We start from the raw sequence: 18,490 nt of genomic DNA, 5'->3' as shown, positions 1-18,490 counted from the left end.
TATGCCAAAGTATCTATCGTTAGCAGTACACACATGCTTAAAGTTAAGCATCTGCTTAAGTGTATTGATCATTTCATCCCTAAAAGCATAATACTCCTGTGCTTCCTAGCATAGCATACACAAACATTGGATCCTAAAAGACATTAAAAATAATCTACATCTGATTACAGGAAATATCACAAATTGTTACTTTTATCTTTCCATCTAAAGAAACACAGAAAACTTAACATTGTATAGCCCATGCTAATTTCCAGGAATCTTGCTTGCCCTATAACCCTTTACTTGTACATAACATTGAAATCACAATATGGATGTGTATTTTGAAATAATGATGTTGGTGGTCCCTTCATGCTTTCTGAACATCTAACAGTTAGCTAAGCAAACACACGTGACTGATTAAAAGAAGAAAGCGAACTCTTTTTACAGGGACCATTAAACTTTAACTGCCATCTGGCAGGGAATGATTAGAGAAGATCAAAATTAAGGCAGTCAACACAAATACTGTGTGGATACCTCAGGGAATTAATGTGGATAGAAGACGGTGGACTTGTGGCTCTGTTAAGAGACAGACAGAGAAGGAAGTGGTGAACACATCCTTTATGACTGCTGCCCTAATGGCCACATTCACAGCAACAGGAGCAGAGAAAGAAGAAATCAAGAACACCTGGGAATAATCAGACGCTTGCTGTCATAAAAAAAGAAAGTTAAAGCATTATGCAAGAGCCACACTATTCTTGTTCCCCAACAAGTCAGGAAGGAAATTTTTATTGTGAAGGTGTGTTGAAGTTGGCACGTAGTTAATATTCAAATTAGGCTACTATCTTTACACAGGCGTTTTAAACAGGGTCTGTAATAAATCTTTTAATTGAATGACCTTATGGAACATGGACCTGTGGTTCATCTAACTGAACACTGGATGTCACTATTTATACATGCTATTAGTCATTTTAGAGGCATTAAAAACACAATCTAGCCATGAATCGGAACAACCCAGCCATGGCTTTTTCAAATTAGCTAGCATATGTATCTTTAATTATTGTGTTCTTGAGATAGTAGTTTCAATGAGCCAAAGCTTCCAAGCTGCCTAAACAAACATAGGTCACCTTTTACAACTACTCCCCTGTCTGCCCCAGCTATGCTGCCGTTAGGTGCTTCCTAACTAGAACACCATGGCAGGCTTCATACTTTACGGCAAAGATTCAAGATTTGGATCGAGAGATAATGGACTGGCTGCCCACTGCAGCATCTCACAGCTGAGACTCTTACCAGGCAGCAGATTATCGTCTTATAACTCTGCTGTTGTGACTGGTAATGAACAATCAAAATGCAGCTCACCCAAAACCACAACAGCCCCCACATGAGGCAGCTCCTAGTCTGACTGTGCTTGGAGTAGAACCTTCTTTTCACCCCTCAAGAGCTACTGGGTTAGAAAACCTCTGGTCTCTCAAGCATCTGCCCGGAGGTTTTTCATGCCATGGCACTAATAACATACAGCTCTTCTGCCACTCTGTTCCCCTTCCCTGAGAGACAGGTGATTTCCAAGCAATACAATTATTATGAGGGAGTATTTGTAGGAGCCAGGGGAAGGAAAAAAATAAGAAAAAAAAAATAGTATCTCTCAGTCCAAGTGGTATGGAAAACAAATCAGTGCTTATAGTCCAGAAGGTCAGGCTATCTGCCAAAAACACTAAGAACAGAAGACAGGTAGAGGAGGTAAAGATTAGGAACAATTGATACAGTAATGTAGTGTGAAATGAGACTGGTTATTCTTGTTTCCTGAGCTCAACACAGTATTTTGAAGTTTGACTTTTCAATAGCATAGGAGAAGCACATTAAGTATGCTCCAAAGCCTATGAAATTGTCATATGTACTTGATTTCATAAACCTGTGCTAAATAACAAAATGATCAGAAATGTACACATTACTACTCTGAAATGTACAATCAGTAAAAATGTTTGATGATTTTAGACCCTGATTCTCAACAGAATTTTCCAATATTTTAATGTGTCTACTTGTCTCTCTGCATCCTTGAAAATGCTAGGACCTTTAAAAACTTGACTCTTTTGCACATTCTTAAATTCAGTATTCTTTCAAGGAGATGTAAAATATAAACAGCCTTAGGTGTTTTGCTAGTAAAGAAAACAATCAAAAATACCTCTCGTGATTTGCAAAAATACGTTTCTATGCAGGACAGTTGAATGTGGTCTTTCCTAGTGCTAAACTCCAAGCATACTACGATAAAAACACTACAGGTGTCGAGGGGGGGTTACGTTTTTTGGTTTCTTTTCCACAGATCCTGGCTGGATGGCGAAATATCTAAAAGTCAGTAATCGTGGTTGGAAATGTATGGCCGGAAATATTCTGCCCTGAATTTTATTTTATTCCAAATACTCTTTTTGGAGAAATACTCTGGGCAAAATATTCTTTTGCTTAACTACAAGATTATATTTTAAATTTGAGCATAGTGGGCTGTCCAGGTGAGGCTCATGAACATGTTTTGCTCCTTCCTAAGCCATTTCTAGCCTCATACAGTACAGACTAACTCTGCTAACACAAGGAGTCTGTTCAGTGGGGCAAAACAGAAGCCAGATGTAGCTACAATATATTAATTTGATACTAATGCTATATGTTTAATATAATACTACAATTATTTCTATATCTTATCTAGAGCATTTTATAAATTATTAAGTTTAATAAGCAGTATTAATTTTGCTGTACATATATGCCACTTTACGATTGGGTGGGGGCAGAATATGCCTTATACCCAAGTCTGTTCAGAATATAGAAAGGCAAAAGTGTGGTGCAAGAAGGCAGTGCTCTGTCCTCCTCTCCTCAGAATATACCACAGACACAAAGCAATCAAGGGCCACCTGGAAAAGCAGTGTAGCTCTGGTAAACTTCTGCAGTTTGTTGCCGCAGCTTTGATGCAGAAGCCTGTTAAGACTGCTCAGAGCATATAACAACAGCCTATGTCTCTCTCCTGTTAACAAGGTGCAGAGCATTCATTCTCCACATGCAAAATTCCAAGCACTGAGCCAAACTGAAAGAGAAATACAGTAGACATTTGTTGATTTTTTTATAATGCCCACAAGCATCTACAGATGTGATCCCATGTAATGAAGCATGTGGCCTTAAGCTGGAATTATTTGAAAACAGCAGGATCTCCTGGCAAAAGAGATGGCACTTGCTGTGTTATGAAAGCTGTCCCGCTAAAACCATGTTTGGTTAGCACCTATGCCCTGTTGAAATTGGCATAGATAATTCCAAGTGGGAACAACGCCAGCACGACAGATGGGAGTGAATGCAGGCACACCAGAGAACCAGTATGTTCATCAAGTCTGAGTATTAGGGACAGAGTCCTTTCCAAGAACTTACAAATGGCAGGCTGTCCAGAGTTTCTGTACTTTAGGTACGGAATATAAGAATATTTGATCTCTTTTGTAACTATGAGCAAAATTCTAGTAATTTAAAAATAGCTCATCTGAGCCACGCAAAGCATGACAGTAGCCAGCTGAATTAAAACAACTGTTTCTCTGGATTCAGACTAGCACCAGGTCCTAGAGGGCAGAACCTGTGCACCGGAGTCAAAACGATTCCACAGGTTTTCTGCTCGGTGGTTCAGACTGCAGAGCTTTCAGACGATAATGAATATTCTTCATTTATACAGCGCCTTTCAGGCAGTGATCCCAAAGCAATTTGCAAGTGTATGAGAATTTGAACTCATAGCTGGAAGGTAGGTCATTTACAATTAAGTAAATGAATCTTGCACGTATTAATGGGCTACAGTATCATCTCCCCTCCCATCAGGTATTATACACTGGAATATACTCTTTGTGGAGAGGGTGGAGGAAGAACAAATCCTTCTGCCATAGTCCTGGCAGATACACGTGTATGCTGCTTTTGCTCTTTACATGGCACCAATAGCCAGAACAGATCAGTTATCCAAAACACTAACTTAATCTTCAAACGGGACACAGTAAATCCTGATTTTTGAGCACCTTTCCTATCTGTCTTTTCAGATTGCGAACAGACAAAATACATTGCCCAAAAATACTTGCATTAGAATAATTTACATGATTCTGAGAAACAGGAAGAACAAAAAAAATCTAACAAAAATAGCTTAGGTACCGTTGTTTAAAAACTAAGAATCTGTTGTTGCAATTCCCCCTGCACAAAAAGCCTGTACTTTCAGAAGAGCCTGCTAACAAAACACACCTCCATTTTGGGTTTTTTCAACTTCAGCAACCAGAATTTATGGATACTTTTGGAAACACTGGCTCTAACATGGCCAAGGTCTTGGCTGTCTTTGCTGTTCTCTGGATCTGTGTTTTGTCAGAAAGTGTGTATCATAGGAAGGGTGTCATAACCGGGTTGCCGGCCTTGTGTTCTAACCAGTGCAGCTAATAGTGTCAACTTACAGCTGAACTTAATTTTCTGTTAAAAAGGTGCTTAATACTATTAGTAGAAATAAAAAGCATTGCTGAATTTATTTTCATTTAATCCAGTGATATTCTGTACACTAGAAATCTATGTCTATGTTATCCAGTCAGCTGACTGACCATTTCAGGTAGCAGCCTCTTCTTGCAGCACAGCCTTGGGAAACACGTGAGTCATCTGAGTAAGACACCTTAGTTAAGGAAGTTTATGTTCTAAAGTAATACATGAAGAGGTATTGTCATTCAAAAGGTTCTGAATTTTCCATGTATTTATAATAACTGCTTTGGTTAAAGATCAGTGGATAGTTTTATTACTGCTTTTCCTCAAAAATCAATTAAAAAAAATACTTGGGTGGATACATAATAATGATTTTTAAACACACAAAAGCTCACCCTCAAGGTGGTGATCCTGACACACACAGTCTTATAGATGTGAAGCATAAAGTGAAACTATTCCTGAACTTAACATTTCCTTTCACTTCGAGTTATATTTCAAATACAAATAAATATTACATTAAAATACGGAATCAGAATTTTTTAGGCAATTTATAATTGTTGCTGATGTATAAAATGAATTTCAAAAATACAGGATCATCTTCCACCTTGTGCCATGCTGGGTTTTACAAAAGTGTGGCTGTATTTTTACATATTTACATTGTTGTACAGCATCCTGAAGGTAACCAGCAGAACCTGAATGCTGGACAATAGGGCGTGTTATCCAGAGTGAGAGCAGCTCTACCAGTCATTTCTGGCAAGGCTGCCTTGGAGCCTTGATCTCACTTCCCACCCAAACCCAGTAGCTTTTCCACGCTGAATTTCTGCTGTAGCAGAATGGTTCTCCTCTTGAAGACATCCCATTTTGATGGCTATGGTAGTAGTAGACCCAATGCGTATAATCATTGTGCCATTTAAAGCAGATGTTAGAGACTCAGAAATGTCATGACAAGGATTATCACGATTTTTGATTCAAATGGTACTGATGGTCTCCACAGCATTAGCATACTTTCAGAACCTCGCTCATGGTATGATGTTTGTGGTTAATGTCGCCTGTTTCTAGGACTCTGATGTTAAAACAATCAATGGACTGTTGAGCAGAATTCTCTACTGCCTAAATTAGCCCTACTTTGTTAATAGCCTTCAGCTCTCTACTAAAAGGAGCTGTTGAGACTACAAGAAAACTAATTTTAGCAAAGCATAGCTTGGGTAAGTACTCTGGGGGACAAAGATCACCCAAGAAACAGATTCTCCTTTTACCCTGTAAAGGAGAAGTTTACAATGATGAGAAAAAAAAATTTATAATTTGCTTTCCTATAAAGCATCACTTCCAATCCAGCCAGCTCAGCAACTAAAACTCTCAGCACTATTTATATCGAGATTTGTCAACTACTATTAAACATTAAGGTAAACAGGTATTAAGAGTGTGTTACCAAGAGATTGTCTACCTAAAGCAGAGCCATCTAATGATGGCTTCATTCCTTCTTCCCAGAGCAAAATTACTTTAAATATTCTGAAGCATATTAATTCTGCTCTGTATACCTTCCTTCCACTGCCGAGTTTCAGCATCCATGCAGGGACAGGAATGACTCTCACACGTTGATGCAATGCACAGTCGATCCCCCTTTATTGCTCTGCTTGCGTGGTTATATACATCTTTCATATCTGTACACGCGATCACGCTTATTCAGATAGGCTACTGACATAAATCACGCGCTGTTCACGTACCCCATATTCCCTTATGATTGGTAACTATGCACTAACGCCAATAGCAACAGACCGCCTGCACGTCCTTGAACACATCTTGTTTTTGCTAACCCACATCATGTTTATGCTTAGCTGTCCTTTCCAGCGGCCTGTCCAGCTATGCTAACTGTTTCGCTTAAGCGGCCTAGTCATGCTAACTCTCAAGCTACATCGACCCCAACACTTCCACAAGCCATCGCTCCAGTTATCTGAGAGGACCTACGCAGTCCTGAATGGGAAGATTCAACCACACAGTTGTGAATGGAAGTGACAGGGGTACAAGATGCTTTCCAGACTGCAACATGGCACAGGCTGTGAAAAACACTGAAAAACCCTGACTTTGTAAATCAATATCAATCAATTCCCTGCAAAAGCATCATAAATCTGGAAGTTCTAGAGAGCTAACCCTGAGGTAATAACACCACCTTACATTTTAAAACATTTCACAAACATTAGGACAGTCTCAGGAGGCCTTTGATCCAATTTCATCCTTTGGGTTTCTTCCAACAATTATGGATTATTGGAATATAATTGGTTTTCCAGACACATCTCCTCTTCAAAACAGATTTTAAAACAAGGTTACTGTGAGTGTGTGACATGCTTTGAGGTAATAATCCTCTGCTGGGAGATGAAATTTAACCTGAAGGAACAGGTTTCAATTTAGAAGGAGAATTATTCAGGCTTTGGACAATGGGATTTCTCCTGATTAGTCAAGATTTCTCCTTCAGCAAATATAGCCTAGACATTCATCTTTTATAAGTTATCAATAATAATTGTTGAAAGCTGACAGATCCTTTGGTGCAAAGCACTCTGGACATACTCATTTACTCAGCATTGTACAGGATTTTACTTGTTCAACTGAACCAATCTGCAATTGCCAAAATTTGGCAGTACCTGGAGAAAAACCAACCCATATCTACCGGGCAGACATGTCAGTTCACAGGTACTGTGCCCAGTTTCCTTATAACCTGCCTTCTGGATGGCAAATGAAGAGATGTAAGGCTTGACAGACCTCTTTAAGAAGTCACTGGGAAAATGCCATTTGTATGCAATGTCTGCTCTGCTTGTACTCCTGTGTTGTAAAAATCAGAGTCCAGTATGTGTAGATGCCAATCCATTTCAGGGTTGCAAAGTGAAACTGCGTGTCACTGTGGGACTGATCCACTACATGGTGTACCCAGGAAACGAGCTGCTTGGCAGTGAAGGTGAAACAGACTGTTGCTTTTCTGAAAATAAGAACAAAATGACTGGGAGACTCTGTATGGCTTCAGGGGAAGTCTTCAGCAGGCTTGGGAAATCTGGGATGATCTTTCCCTTTCCTTTCCAGGAAAGGAGAAGACCATGCTATTGAACCACAGCTAGTGGCCACTTGCTGTTCTTACTGGCCTGGCATGAACCTGGCTCAGCAGCAGGGAGCTGTGGGAGAGAAGCGGAGCAGCTCTTCAGGCCCCATGTACTGCTCAAACAGCTGCACTGCGTCTTGTTCGTCAGAGGCAAAATGGGGAGGAAACCTCCTCTGGCAGCCTTGGCTACTGCCCACATGTGTAACTGGTCCTGTCTGGGAGAGACAGTTGGAAAACTGGGAATTTATTCTATGAGATTTTGGGACTTTTAAGATAAAATTCCAAGTAGAATACACTTTCAGAAATGTGGTGAGCAATTAGAAATTACGCTGCTCTTCAGTGCATTGATGCACTTCCTTGGAGACCTAGCAGCAGGTCAACCAGATAGGCAATGGCATGAGATGAAGTCTTTTTTTATGAAGATCTACTTGAATTAAACTGAACATGGTGCTGAGAGATCAGTACCTGCTCTTCTAGCTCCTCCTGAAAGCAACAGCTGAATTGCATGTCAAATATAGTACCAGCTGTTATGCCTTAAAAGCAACAATAAACAAGTGTTTAACTGTGGTTTTGATGTTGTTCAGATCCAACAGCTTGTGAATGCACTTTTTGCAAAACATTCCAGGGCGGGAATCATGACAGAACAGGAAACTTTCTTCGTGAAAGAAGAGGGTTTCCGTTTAACACTTCTTTGAATCCATGTGACTTTGTGCTGTGCAGATAGAGGAGTGTAACGTCCACTTTCCTCTCCATTCAGGAGAGCTGTGGGAAGATCCGTTTCATGCCTGGAGGTTCAGGCCACTAGGTTCCCAAGAAGAAAGTATGGCTTTAAGTGCTGGGCTTCCTTCCACGAACAAGCGCATTTCTGTGTTGCAAATGGCCTGCTTGCTGCTGCGCTGCTTCAGGCAAGCACGCTACTTCATACAGAACGTACTTTGTATGCTAGTGTACAGCAACAGGTTACATTTAAGTCATTCCACCAGTACTGCATCCACATTTGCTTTACGGTTTTATTCATGGTGCTGGAAATACTTGTTACCACAATAGCATGTAGATAGAAAAATTTTTTAAAGTGAAAATTTCTGCCTAACTATTCAGAGTTTTTGACATTGATACTTCTTTCTTACTCAGCATTTGTCTATGGACAAACCACTCTACAGCCGCTGCAGGTCTGCCCATTCACCTCAGTTCCCAAACAACGGGTGTAAGATGTGAAAAAAAGAAAACAAAGAAGCAGGCAACTTATAACCTCTTTTGCTAGTCTTTATAGACACAGTTTTTACTGCTTTATTACCAAGACCCTGGAAGCACCCCAGAACCAAACCAAGCTTGCTGCTGGGATCAAGGCAGGGAGCTGGGGAGTTCAAACCCTACTGTTGTCTCTCACCTTGGAACCTTGAGTACAACTCCCCTGCACCTAAGGATCCGCAGGCACTCCAGGGGCAGTTATAAAAGCATCACCGTCCACATTAGTAGGCAGCTGTTGAAAGTGCCTGTTGACCGTGTTTGTTGGTGGGTGTCCGAGCCGCTGGCACGCAGTGTGTCTCAGCTGCGCAGCACCTGGGGTTTCACCAGCGGCAGCAACGTCAGTCGGCCGCGGCAGCGCACAGGGGGCCAGCAGCCAACTCCGGAGACACCACGCCATGTTCCCATCTCTCAATACAACGTACGCATCCTCTTGTTTGTCGCTTCAGAGACAGCTTGCAGCATGGCAGCCATCTTAGAATTTGTTGTCATGGCACAGATTGTATCCGTTAAAAACTTTGCAACAACTTAAGCACTACTCCCAGTGTTTTACTCAAAACATGAATTCTTCCACGTTTTAGCTAGTTGGCGCTAATACTACTAACGGTGGTAAATGACCATTAAACTAATGACTCCCCCAATCAATCAAGTGAAAAACATAAAAAAAGGTGTCAGTGATTAAAGCGGGAATTAACGCGTGCGAAGCGAACTCGCCCGCCCCGCCCGCCTCCCGCAAGCCCTCAGGGTGCCAGCCTCCAGAGGCGGGGCTGCAGCAAGGCCGCAGGGGTGCGCCCGCCGAGCTGACCGCCCTCACCGTCCCACCAGCGGCCCAACGACCCGCCTGGCCCCGCCCCCCGGCCACGTCCCCCCGGCCAGGCGGCCGCGGCGCGACTGCGGCTGCGCGGGGGCGGGGCGGGGCGGGGCGAGGCGAGGCGCCGCGCGCCCCCCCGCCGCCGCCAATGGAGCCGGTACAAAGTGACCTTGGCGCCGCGCCCCGCCCCCTTCCGCCGCGCTGCATCCGGGCGCTCGCCGCCGGCCCCGCCGCGCCTGCGCAGAGACGCGGCACCCCCCTCCCTCCCAGCCGTCGGCTCTGAGGTGCGGCAGCCGGAGCGGGTGAGTAGCGGCGCCGCGCCGCGCCATCCGCCCCCATCGCCGCCCCCGCCCGCCGCCACGGCCCCCTCACCCTCTCCCTCTCTCCGCAGAGACACCGGATTGTGGCCCCGGGGACGCCGCCCGCTAACATGTTCGCCTGCGCTAAGCTCGCCACCTCGCCCTCCCTGGTGAGTGAGTGAGGCGCCGGGGTCCCCTCGCTGGCCGCGTCCCGGGCGGGGGCTGCGCGGGGCGCCCGGGGGTCGGGCGGGCCTCTGGGCCCCCCGGCAGGCCCCTGGGATGAGCCGCTACGGAGGGCTGCCCGCCCGAGTGCGAAGGGTGAGGCGGGGGGTCGAGCTGCCGCAGAGCCGGGTTCTCCTTCCCGCCTCCTTGGCGTGGGCCGGGGCCCTTCGCCAAGGTGAGGGGCCTTCCCACACCGGCGGCGGAGGGGGAGGGTAGCGCAGCGAAAAGCTCACGGGCCTGGTGCGCTCGGCTCCTTGCTGTAGGTCAAACTCCAGCTTGTTGCTTGGCCTCCGCGAGGCCGGGGTTTTTTGCCCTTGCAGAGTCGAGGAAGTGTCCTGCTTCAAAATGTCCTCTCTAGCCTGCAGAACGTCTCGTTTTGCGCGGTGCAGGCACAGGTTTCCCCGGCAGGAAGAGCTTTGTGCAAGCGCCGATATGACCTTAGACTGCTGGAAGCCCAAGGACACACGCGGGCCGCTTGTGAAAGAGGATTCATTCATTTATGCCTTGCTAGATTTAAAAGTCTAGGTTATGTCTATGCATTTAACAACTGTGGAATTCATTTTGATGGCTTTTATTTTTCCATTTCAAAATGTGTATCATTGCCTGCTGGTCTGTCTGCCTGTTTTGCTACATTTTCTGTCAGTGTAACGCATGTAAATGTTCATTGATGTAGCTATTTGCAATAGTGTCTCACTGAAAATGGTGCTATCAGATTGCATGGCAGTGTTTGCTTCTGTATTGTTCATTGTATATCCAGCTATGCAAAGATTGCTGTCTTTCAAGTAAGACAAATGGCTTGGTCGATAATAGCCTTATAATCTTACACACTATTGTACAGGACAGCTGTGATCAAATGTTTCTGTTTTGATAGCTTTGTTCCTTCTCTTGCAGATCCGTGCTGGATCAAGAGTCTTGTACAGACCAATTTCGGCATCTGTGTTGTCTAGGCCAGAGGTCAAGAATGGAGAGGTACCTTATAAACAAAATTCTGTATCTTCCTAAATTACCTGGTGAGCCTAAATGTCCTCAACCTAGAGTTCACTTGTACTGACTCAAATATCTGTAGTGTGAAACTTGCTTGAAGTCAAACACCTAGTAATACTTGTTGCTGTCTTGCTGTTTCCCCTAAGAAGTCTTTCACATTTAAAGTGGATTGCTTTTAGGTGAAACAGGTAACATCCTGAAGTTTTTAGCTCTTAGTTATAGTGTCATCACTTGGAAGAGGATCTAATGCAGCTATTAAAACTGCAGCATAACACGATAAAAGTGGTCATGGAAAGTGGTCTGTGTCTGAATATAATGCTTTTTCATGTTTTGTTTTCTTAGGGCAACTCAACACTTAATGGGGCCCAAAATACTGTCTCCCGACTAGCACTTAGAGAATTCCAGACTAGTGCTATCAGCAGGGACATTGACACTGCTGCCAAATTTATTGGTGCTGGTGCTGCCACAGTAGGTGTGGCTGGTTCTGGCGCTGGTATTGGAACAGTCTTCGGTAGTCTAATCATTGGTTATGCCAGGTAATCAATCTCTCTCTTATAAAACTCTTGAATTGCATGCAGATGTATCTTGAGACAGCACCCCCAGATAAGCCAAGTTGTAGTAAGGATGATGGCACTGTAATAAATTCTGTTAACAATTAGTGCTAATGATAAACGTAGTTAAATAGAATTGTATGAAACTGTAGTATATTCATCAGGATGGCTCTGTTATTAAATTCAGAACCTTGCACACACTACCTGGAGAAGAGACATGAAAGGTATGAGATCCTTAGACTTGACCAGTGTTTCGGTCACTGAAGTCCAATGTTTCAGCATTCAGTTCCAGAACTGAATTAAAAAATCCAGCCTGGATCTTTTTCCATGTGAGAGGAGAGAAGTCCTAACGAGAAACTGTATGAAAAGTGGTAATAAGTAATGTGAGTTTGTATGTAACTTTGTAGTCAGGATTGTTGTTTAGAACTGGATGCTTAATTCTGTTTTCTAACACATTCAGCTTTGTATCTCAGAATATGTAATTATCAAATGAGTAATCATTCCTTCTAGAAATTTGAAGGGGAGGAGGATGGGGATTTTATAGTAGGGATGAATGTCTTCCAGATAAGTTTACAAAGTTCTTGTAGTAGGAGTAGTTCACATGGTATCATGGAAGAGCAGAACTGATCCAGTCATAAAAAAGCTTTACTGAAGGTTTTGTGTTCTTCATTACTCTTTCAACCAGTTGAGACTTAAGTCTTGTTTCTTAAAGATTTTTAAGCCCTACTGAAGACAAGGAAGTTAACTTGCCACTTGAAGAAACATAAGCGTTTTCAGTACAAAACTAATGTCTGCTTTTTTGAATTTGGCATGAACACGTCAGTAAGATTGTACATTACTTCATAGTATTATGTTGAAGGTTTTTTTTTCTCTCCCACACACTTCATGGAGGGATAGATAATTCATTGCATTTTTGCAACAAACTGCTGTGTATTTCTTTCTTTGCTCTGTGGTTTCGATTCCTGTATTTGCCCAGGAGTTACTTAAAATGCTATACACAAACTTTCTTGGAATATAGTTCTAATGTCACAGATGTGAAATAAATACATAAACCATAGTGCTGATCACTCCTGCATGGGAGGATGTAGAGAAGTCAAATTCAAAAGCATATATGCATGTAGTCACAAAAACTCTGCTCATTTGGACAAGCCATATACGGTCTGCATGATGTCAATCTATTCTTAATTACCAAGTATTTGTCCTCAGTGAAATCCTTACTAAAAATGACTTCTGCTTGGATTTATTGGATTTTCCTGTTACAGAATCTGTGGCAAGGAAGTATGAGGTCTGAATCTATCAGGTGTGTTAAACTGTATAAAAAACATCTTAATTGTAAAGATAAAAAGGTCTTACACCTTCGCTTTCTTTTAGAAATCCTTCTCTGAAGCAGCAGCTGTTCTCATACGCTATCCTGGGATTCGCCCTGTCTGAAGCTATGGGTCTCTTCTGTCTGATGGTTGCTTTCTTGATCCTATTTGCCATGTGAAAGGAGATCTGCCCGTAATACTGGCATTGGAATGTAACTCTGCATTTTATGGGACTCCCAAAATGTTGGTGTCATGGAAATTGATGCTATTTCCAAAGTCATTTCATTAAAGATAACAACTTTAACTGTCAACCTGTTGCCTGCATTTATTATCTTTCTCACTAGGCTATCTGGAGGACGGCGTCTTGTCATTCAGTCACCATGCATTTCTCCTGATAATGACATATCACATAGGACCCTTCCAAGAATGACTTAAGTCAAACATTTTGCTTATTAATACATATGGGAGCACCATTTGTTTGTTAAAGTTCATGTGTCATATCTTTGAAAGATCAAAGGATACACAGATTAAATGTGAAAGGCTGTACTGCTGGCCTTGTTCCTTCACTTGTTGCAAACTGAATCCAGAGCTGTTTCTGTGCACAGTTTGGTTTTTTTCCCCACAGGCTAGCTGGCACATACGGTGTTCTGGCACCTCTTGATAGAAGAAGCTAAACACAAAACCATGAACAGTGATAGGAAAGTTCTCTTTGCATCAGTTCTCAGTTACGTTATAAATTTTGATCACCACGGTAAAAATTGTCTACTTGGTTCTGAGCAGTGTCCCAGCTGAACTAAACTAACTACTGCCTTAGGTTGGTCCAAGGCATTTAATTGTGGCACATCGGTATTATACACTTAGTTACTGCATTCTTGGCATCACCTAATTAAAAGGGAGAACTTTCAGCTTCCTAATTTTTTAAAGTCAGCCTTGCGTTACCTCCCAGATTCTTTTAAGAGTAGTAGGGTCCAAGCATTTTTAATAACAAAATATCTGCAATATCAAGCTTTACTTCTCACAGTATCTGTCTTTTCAGCAATCTAAATGCATTTACAGTGTTGTCTACACTTAGAGCAACATACTGTGCTCCTGTATACTAATCTGGTGGGGGGTGATAGCATCTCAAACTTTATTCAGAATATTTAATAGATCTGATCAACAAATATAAACGGAGTTTGGAAGAAGGTGAGCAAGCTTGTTACGAGCTCTGTCATCTTGCTGTTAAATGGGTAATTGCTGAATTAAATCTAGGAAACTGTCTACTCTAAGCTGCCTATCCCTAGGGAAATGGAAAAATGACTAGAGGCTCTTAGGTCAGTGTATGGTACAGGTAAAACCTTTGTTTTCATCTGAATTCAAATACCATATTAGTGTTCATATAGTCAGACTTGGACCTAGCATGAAAAGCTATTTTCCCCATATATTCTTAGAAGAAAATGGTTATCTCAACAGGATTAAAAGTTGCCATGTAAATCCTTTTATATGTCTCAGGTGTAGGAGTGTAGAATATGCAGCATCTTTAAATGTTCATCTTTAGTGCAGTATTAGTAGTGCCTTATAAGACAAAGTGTGGAAGTGGGGTTGGAGGGGGGAAGTGGGAGAGGGGTAGGAAGTAAAGCATATTACACTAGGTTTTTTACCAGCTTAACCATTCTCATAATGTTACGGAGCTGACATACAGTGCGTTTGCCCTGGATGAAAGGCGGATAATTGTGGCTAGAGTTCTAGGCTAAAGCTTGCTGTCCTTCTGGTGGGTGATGAACTTTGTCCTGTCTGTGCAGCCATCTGAGGTGGGAATCCATATTTCCTAATATCGTGGACTAGTCTAGTGGACTAGCTGAATTCAAGCTTCAGATTTCCATGCCACTGGGATTTGGGTAAACAAATATCTTCAAACTTGTCTTGGTCAAGCCTAGTTCCAGCTCTGTTAATCACACCTAGCAATTTCTTTATGTATAAAAAGGTTCTGCTGAGTTATAGTGCTGTGTTTGGTGTAAAGAGAAGTTCTGGCTAAGTATTCCTCCATAATCTCCATAAGAAAGCCGCCTGAGTCACCGTGAACTACTTGAATCAGCTTTGAATAATGATTTCTGGATTTATGTCCCACATTTTCCCACGTGGTTCATCCTGTCAACATGTACCTTTTTCCCTGTAATCAGCCTTGTCTGAAAGGCGGCAGGCATCGCAGGTGTAAAGCCTGTCTGGTTTAGCAGTAGCGTCTCCCCAAGCTTGTTACCTTTTCACTCACTCTTACACTGGTGAACGTGGGCCAAACCCAGGCAAAATTGCTATTAGGTTATGCTAATCTTGAAAGAATCGCATCTCGGTGTTACAGATAAAGACTAATCAAGGTCTTTCAAAACATGGCAACAAACCTTCACAGAGGGGATTATCCGCCTTACTGACAATAACAGGCTTATGAGCAATGGGTGGATTTTCACATCTGAATGATCACGGGGCACACTGACTCTATTGCTCTATTTTCACTGCTCTTGAAAAATTGAGCTCGGTTTTAGTGGTTCAAATTGACTGAGCTGTTGAGTGGTCTTACAAAAAATTCTCTCAGTTTTTGTAAAATACCCACAAAATATCCAGCTATAGTTGTGCAAAAGATTGTGGTGTTTGGGTTTTCTGGTTTTGTTTTTTGTTTGTTTGTTTGTTTTTTTTATAATTCTTTGCAGTGATTGGGCAGCAGCAACCTATCTAAAAGGACTCTTGATGATCATCTGCATAAGGAGTTTACATCAAGAAATCTTTCATAGTTCAGAGAACCAGACACAAAGTTCCACGAGGCTTCACTTCCCTGGAACCTTTGTCAGTTTTTCTGCCACGGACTGTGCTGACCTTAGAGGTTGTCAGCTGGGGAAGATTCGTGTTGTAGATTCTCCAGATCCAAAGACTGTGTTCACGTTTCGGTGTTGAAGACGGAGCCATCTGGAGCAGAGATCTTCACTGTCACTGAGTAACCAGTCTGCCCGCTGTCCCAGCAGATCCGGCACCATTCCACCTGTGACAGTGGCATACACAGCAGTGTTACCAATGAAGTTCTTAAATTATTGCTGCAGGTAACAGTGATTCATTGTTTCCATCCTGCTGCTTTCCCTCTGGTTTTTTTGCACCAGTTTCAGAATGAGGAAAGGCAAAAAACTTGCAGTTCGGTTCTCTGTTCAGGACTGATGCTGCCATGTGATGGTAGATCTGAAACACTGAAAAATACTCATTTCTGATACAGCTCTTAGTTGCTCGGTGAAGAAGGAACATCTCTTTGCACTGTCTCACATTTGAACCCTTCACAACATGCTTACAGTAAAGAATAATTCCACCTCCAGGTAAACTGTACTTTTACGCAGTATTTTTTATCCCACCTTATTCCAAAGAGCTTTGCAAAAGTGCTGTACAGTACCCGTCCAAACGATTTACAAGGAATGAAACACTCCTTACCGTCTTTTGCAAATTCAGGGAAATTTAGACATGATGTAATTTAATGGCACCAATACTTCTGTCTTAGAAGTGTGGGAGGGGAGTTCTGTTGTTCACAGTCTGTACTCTCGGGTCAGCCTCAGAACAAGACCGGTGATACACAGAATTACAAACCCAGCTGATGCAGAGCATACCCTGGTGCTTGGCCATGTAGGATTATGGTATTTTTTAACTCCTCCAAATCCCTTGCGCGGTGCGGCAGCGTATCTGACAGTGTTGAACCGGGGGGCGTTCTGCAGCAGGACGGCCTCACGCGCCCCCGGCTGCCGCCGCGGGAGACGCGGGGGGCCGAGGGAACGCACCGAGCGCCCGGGCTCCAAGGCGCAGACGGCAGCGCAGAGCCTTGCGGCGGTTGAGCCCCCACCTGCTCGCTGCTGCCTCGCGCTGGCTCTCCCGCACAACCGGCAGCAGAGGACGGGCCCACCGGCCGCCGAGCTCCCCAAACCCTCCCTGGGCGGTCGCCTAACGGGGCCGGGGCGGCGTGGGCGGCGGGCCCGGCGAGGCCCGATGGGCCGCACCCAGGCGCTGGGCGCTTCCGGCCACACCGTCCCCAACTGCCCCGCCGGCGGCGGCCAATCGGCGGCGCGCACCGCCCTCCGCACCGCACCGCCCTCCGCACCGCCACGTGACCCGTGCCTCCCCGCCGCCTGCGGAGATGTCAGCTGAGCTATCGCGAGAAGCGACGGAAGCCTGTGGGGGACCCGGCCTTTAATGTGCGGTTCGGCCCGCGTTCCCGGGGTGAGTTTGTAAACACCAGCGCGGCCCGGCGGCGGCCGCTCCTCCCTCCGCGCTGCGGCGGGCGGGCGCACCGGGGGCGGAGGGGAGGGGAGGGGAAGGGAAGGAGGGGGGAGGGGGGAGGGGGGAGGGGGGAGGGAGGAGGGAGCGGCCCCGCTCGGCAGTAGGCGGGGGATACCCGGGAGGCAGTAACATGGCGCCGCTGCTCCTCTCCATGGCAGCCCCCTCCCCCACCGCGGCCTGCGGCTCCCGCCGCCCCTAGAGCCGGGGCGGGGCCGGGCGGCCCGGCCGGCGCCGCGGAGACCGTTACCCGCCCGGAGGTAGGGGTCCCGGGGGAGGGGGGCGGGCGGGCGGAGGGAGGGGGCTGCCGCGTCCGGCAGCGGGCCGCCCCGCGGGGGCATCGCCGGTACCTGCCCCGGGCCCGGCCCGCGGCGGGGGCAGCGGGTGAAAGGCAGGCGGGAGGCAGCCGGGCTCAGCCTTCCCGCCTTAGCTCGGCTCCAAGGAGACTTCTTCCTGCATCCATCTTCTGCGCTGGAGGGAGATCTCGGTCCGTGCCCGGTGCGGAGGGTGCCGGGAGGGGTGCGGGGTGCCGGGGTTGGGGGTTGGGGGGGGGTTAGGAGCAGCATTGCTGCCCCACAGGGAGCTGTTGGCCTGCCCGGGGTCTGGCCGTGGTACTTCTGCACCAGTCGCCCCATTGACTTGGCCCATCACTGTGCATTTTGCCCCTCGAGTTGGCTGAATAAAAGGTGTCTGAAGCTTTCACGTGAAAAATCACACCACAGGCCCTCAAGCACTGATGGCTGCACGATGTTTTAGGCACAAATGTGTTGTGCGGGGATACAACTTGGTATTTGGAGTTAGGGGATACGTGTGCTGCTGTGGTGCTTCTGCAGTCTTATTCATTCGACAGTCTTTTTGCACCCCTGGTCTTGGAGTGAGATCAATGAGTATGTTTCCATGTCCCATCCGTGAGCTCTGTGTTGCTCATTTGCTTCTCGTTATGCTGCTTTCTCCCAGGGATGTTTATCCTCACATAGTGACACTGTCACCTGTTTCCTTGCACTGGAATGAGAAATTCTAATAAAACTGGAAAGTCTGAATTGTCCACTGCTTTCCGAATAGTGACACTGAATATGGCCAAAGTGTATTTTCTTTTCCACCTTTTAAAACAATATTTTTGCTTTCTTCTTGTCATATTCTACTGGTGGCAGTGAATGTCATGTCCCAAGCTCTTGCTGAGTGTAAAGGTAGATGGAGTTAATTAAAATAGATGTTCCTGAAGTTAAGATCATAATACGGCTAGGTCTGTGTTAGATGCTAAATTCAGCAGTAGCTGA

The 18,490-nt window shown here is 44.8% G+C and overlaps 2 protein-coding genes across 3 annotated transcripts in view; both read left to right on the top strand.

The window, feature by feature from the left end:
* Nucleotides 1-9,768: 9,768 nt before the first annotated feature.
* On the top strand, nucleotides 9,769-13,249 carry ATP5MC3 (ATP synthase membrane subunit c locus 3). Its single transcript, XM_075430880.1, has 5 exons — nucleotides 9,769-9,877; nucleotides 9,967-10,044; nucleotides 10,988-11,065; nucleotides 11,423-11,616; nucleotides 13,003-13,249. Exons 2-5 carry the CDS (start codon nucleotides 10,006-10,008, stop codon nucleotides 13,115-13,117), a joined length of 426 nt encoding a protein of 141 aa, XP_075286995.1. The 5' UTR covers nucleotides 9,769-9,877; nucleotides 9,967-10,005; the 3' UTR covers nucleotides 13,118-13,249.
* Nucleotides 13,250-17,056: 3,807 nt separating this feature from the next.
* The window catches only part of ATF2 (activating transcription factor 2), a 50,747-nt gene continuing 49,313 nt past the window's right edge, over nucleotides 17,057-18,490 (top strand). The window contains exon 1 of one of the 2 annotated variants that reach the window (XM_075430877.1): nucleotides 17,057-17,156. The gene's annotated coding sequence lies outside the window, so the exon portion shown is untranslated. Of the gene's footprint in view, nucleotides 17,157-17,294; nucleotides 17,474-18,490 lie in introns of those variants that run through there. The other variant, XM_075430876.1, reaches the window with a different exon arrangement.

Source organism: Opisthocomus hoazin, chromosome 9, assembly GCF_030867145.1.
Source record: "Opisthocomus hoazin isolate bOpiHoa1 chromosome 9, bOpiHoa1.hap1, whole genome shotgun sequence".
In the NCBI taxonomy this organism is placed as follows: Eukaryota; Metazoa; Chordata; class Aves; order Opisthocomiformes; family Opisthocomidae; genus Opisthocomus; species Opisthocomus hoazin.
The sequence above is the reverse complement of the archived record's forward strand: the minus strand, read 5'-3'. Positions and strand labels throughout refer to the sequence as shown.

Excerpts from the sequence above, each read along its gene's own strand:
- ATP5MC3 (XM_075430880.1), top strand. The coding sequence starts at position 10,006 with ATGTTCGCCTGCGCTAAGCTCGCCACCTCGCCCTCCCTG. Across the intron at positions 10,045-10,987 it reads TCGCCACCTCGCCCTCCCTG|ATCCGTGCTGGATCAAGAGT; the intron begins GTGAGTGAGTGA and ends CTTCTCTTGCAG. Across the intron at positions 11,617-13,002 it reads CTAATCATTGGTTATGCCAG|AAATCCTTCTCTGAAGCAGC; the intron begins GTAATCAATCTC and ends GCTTTCTTTTAG.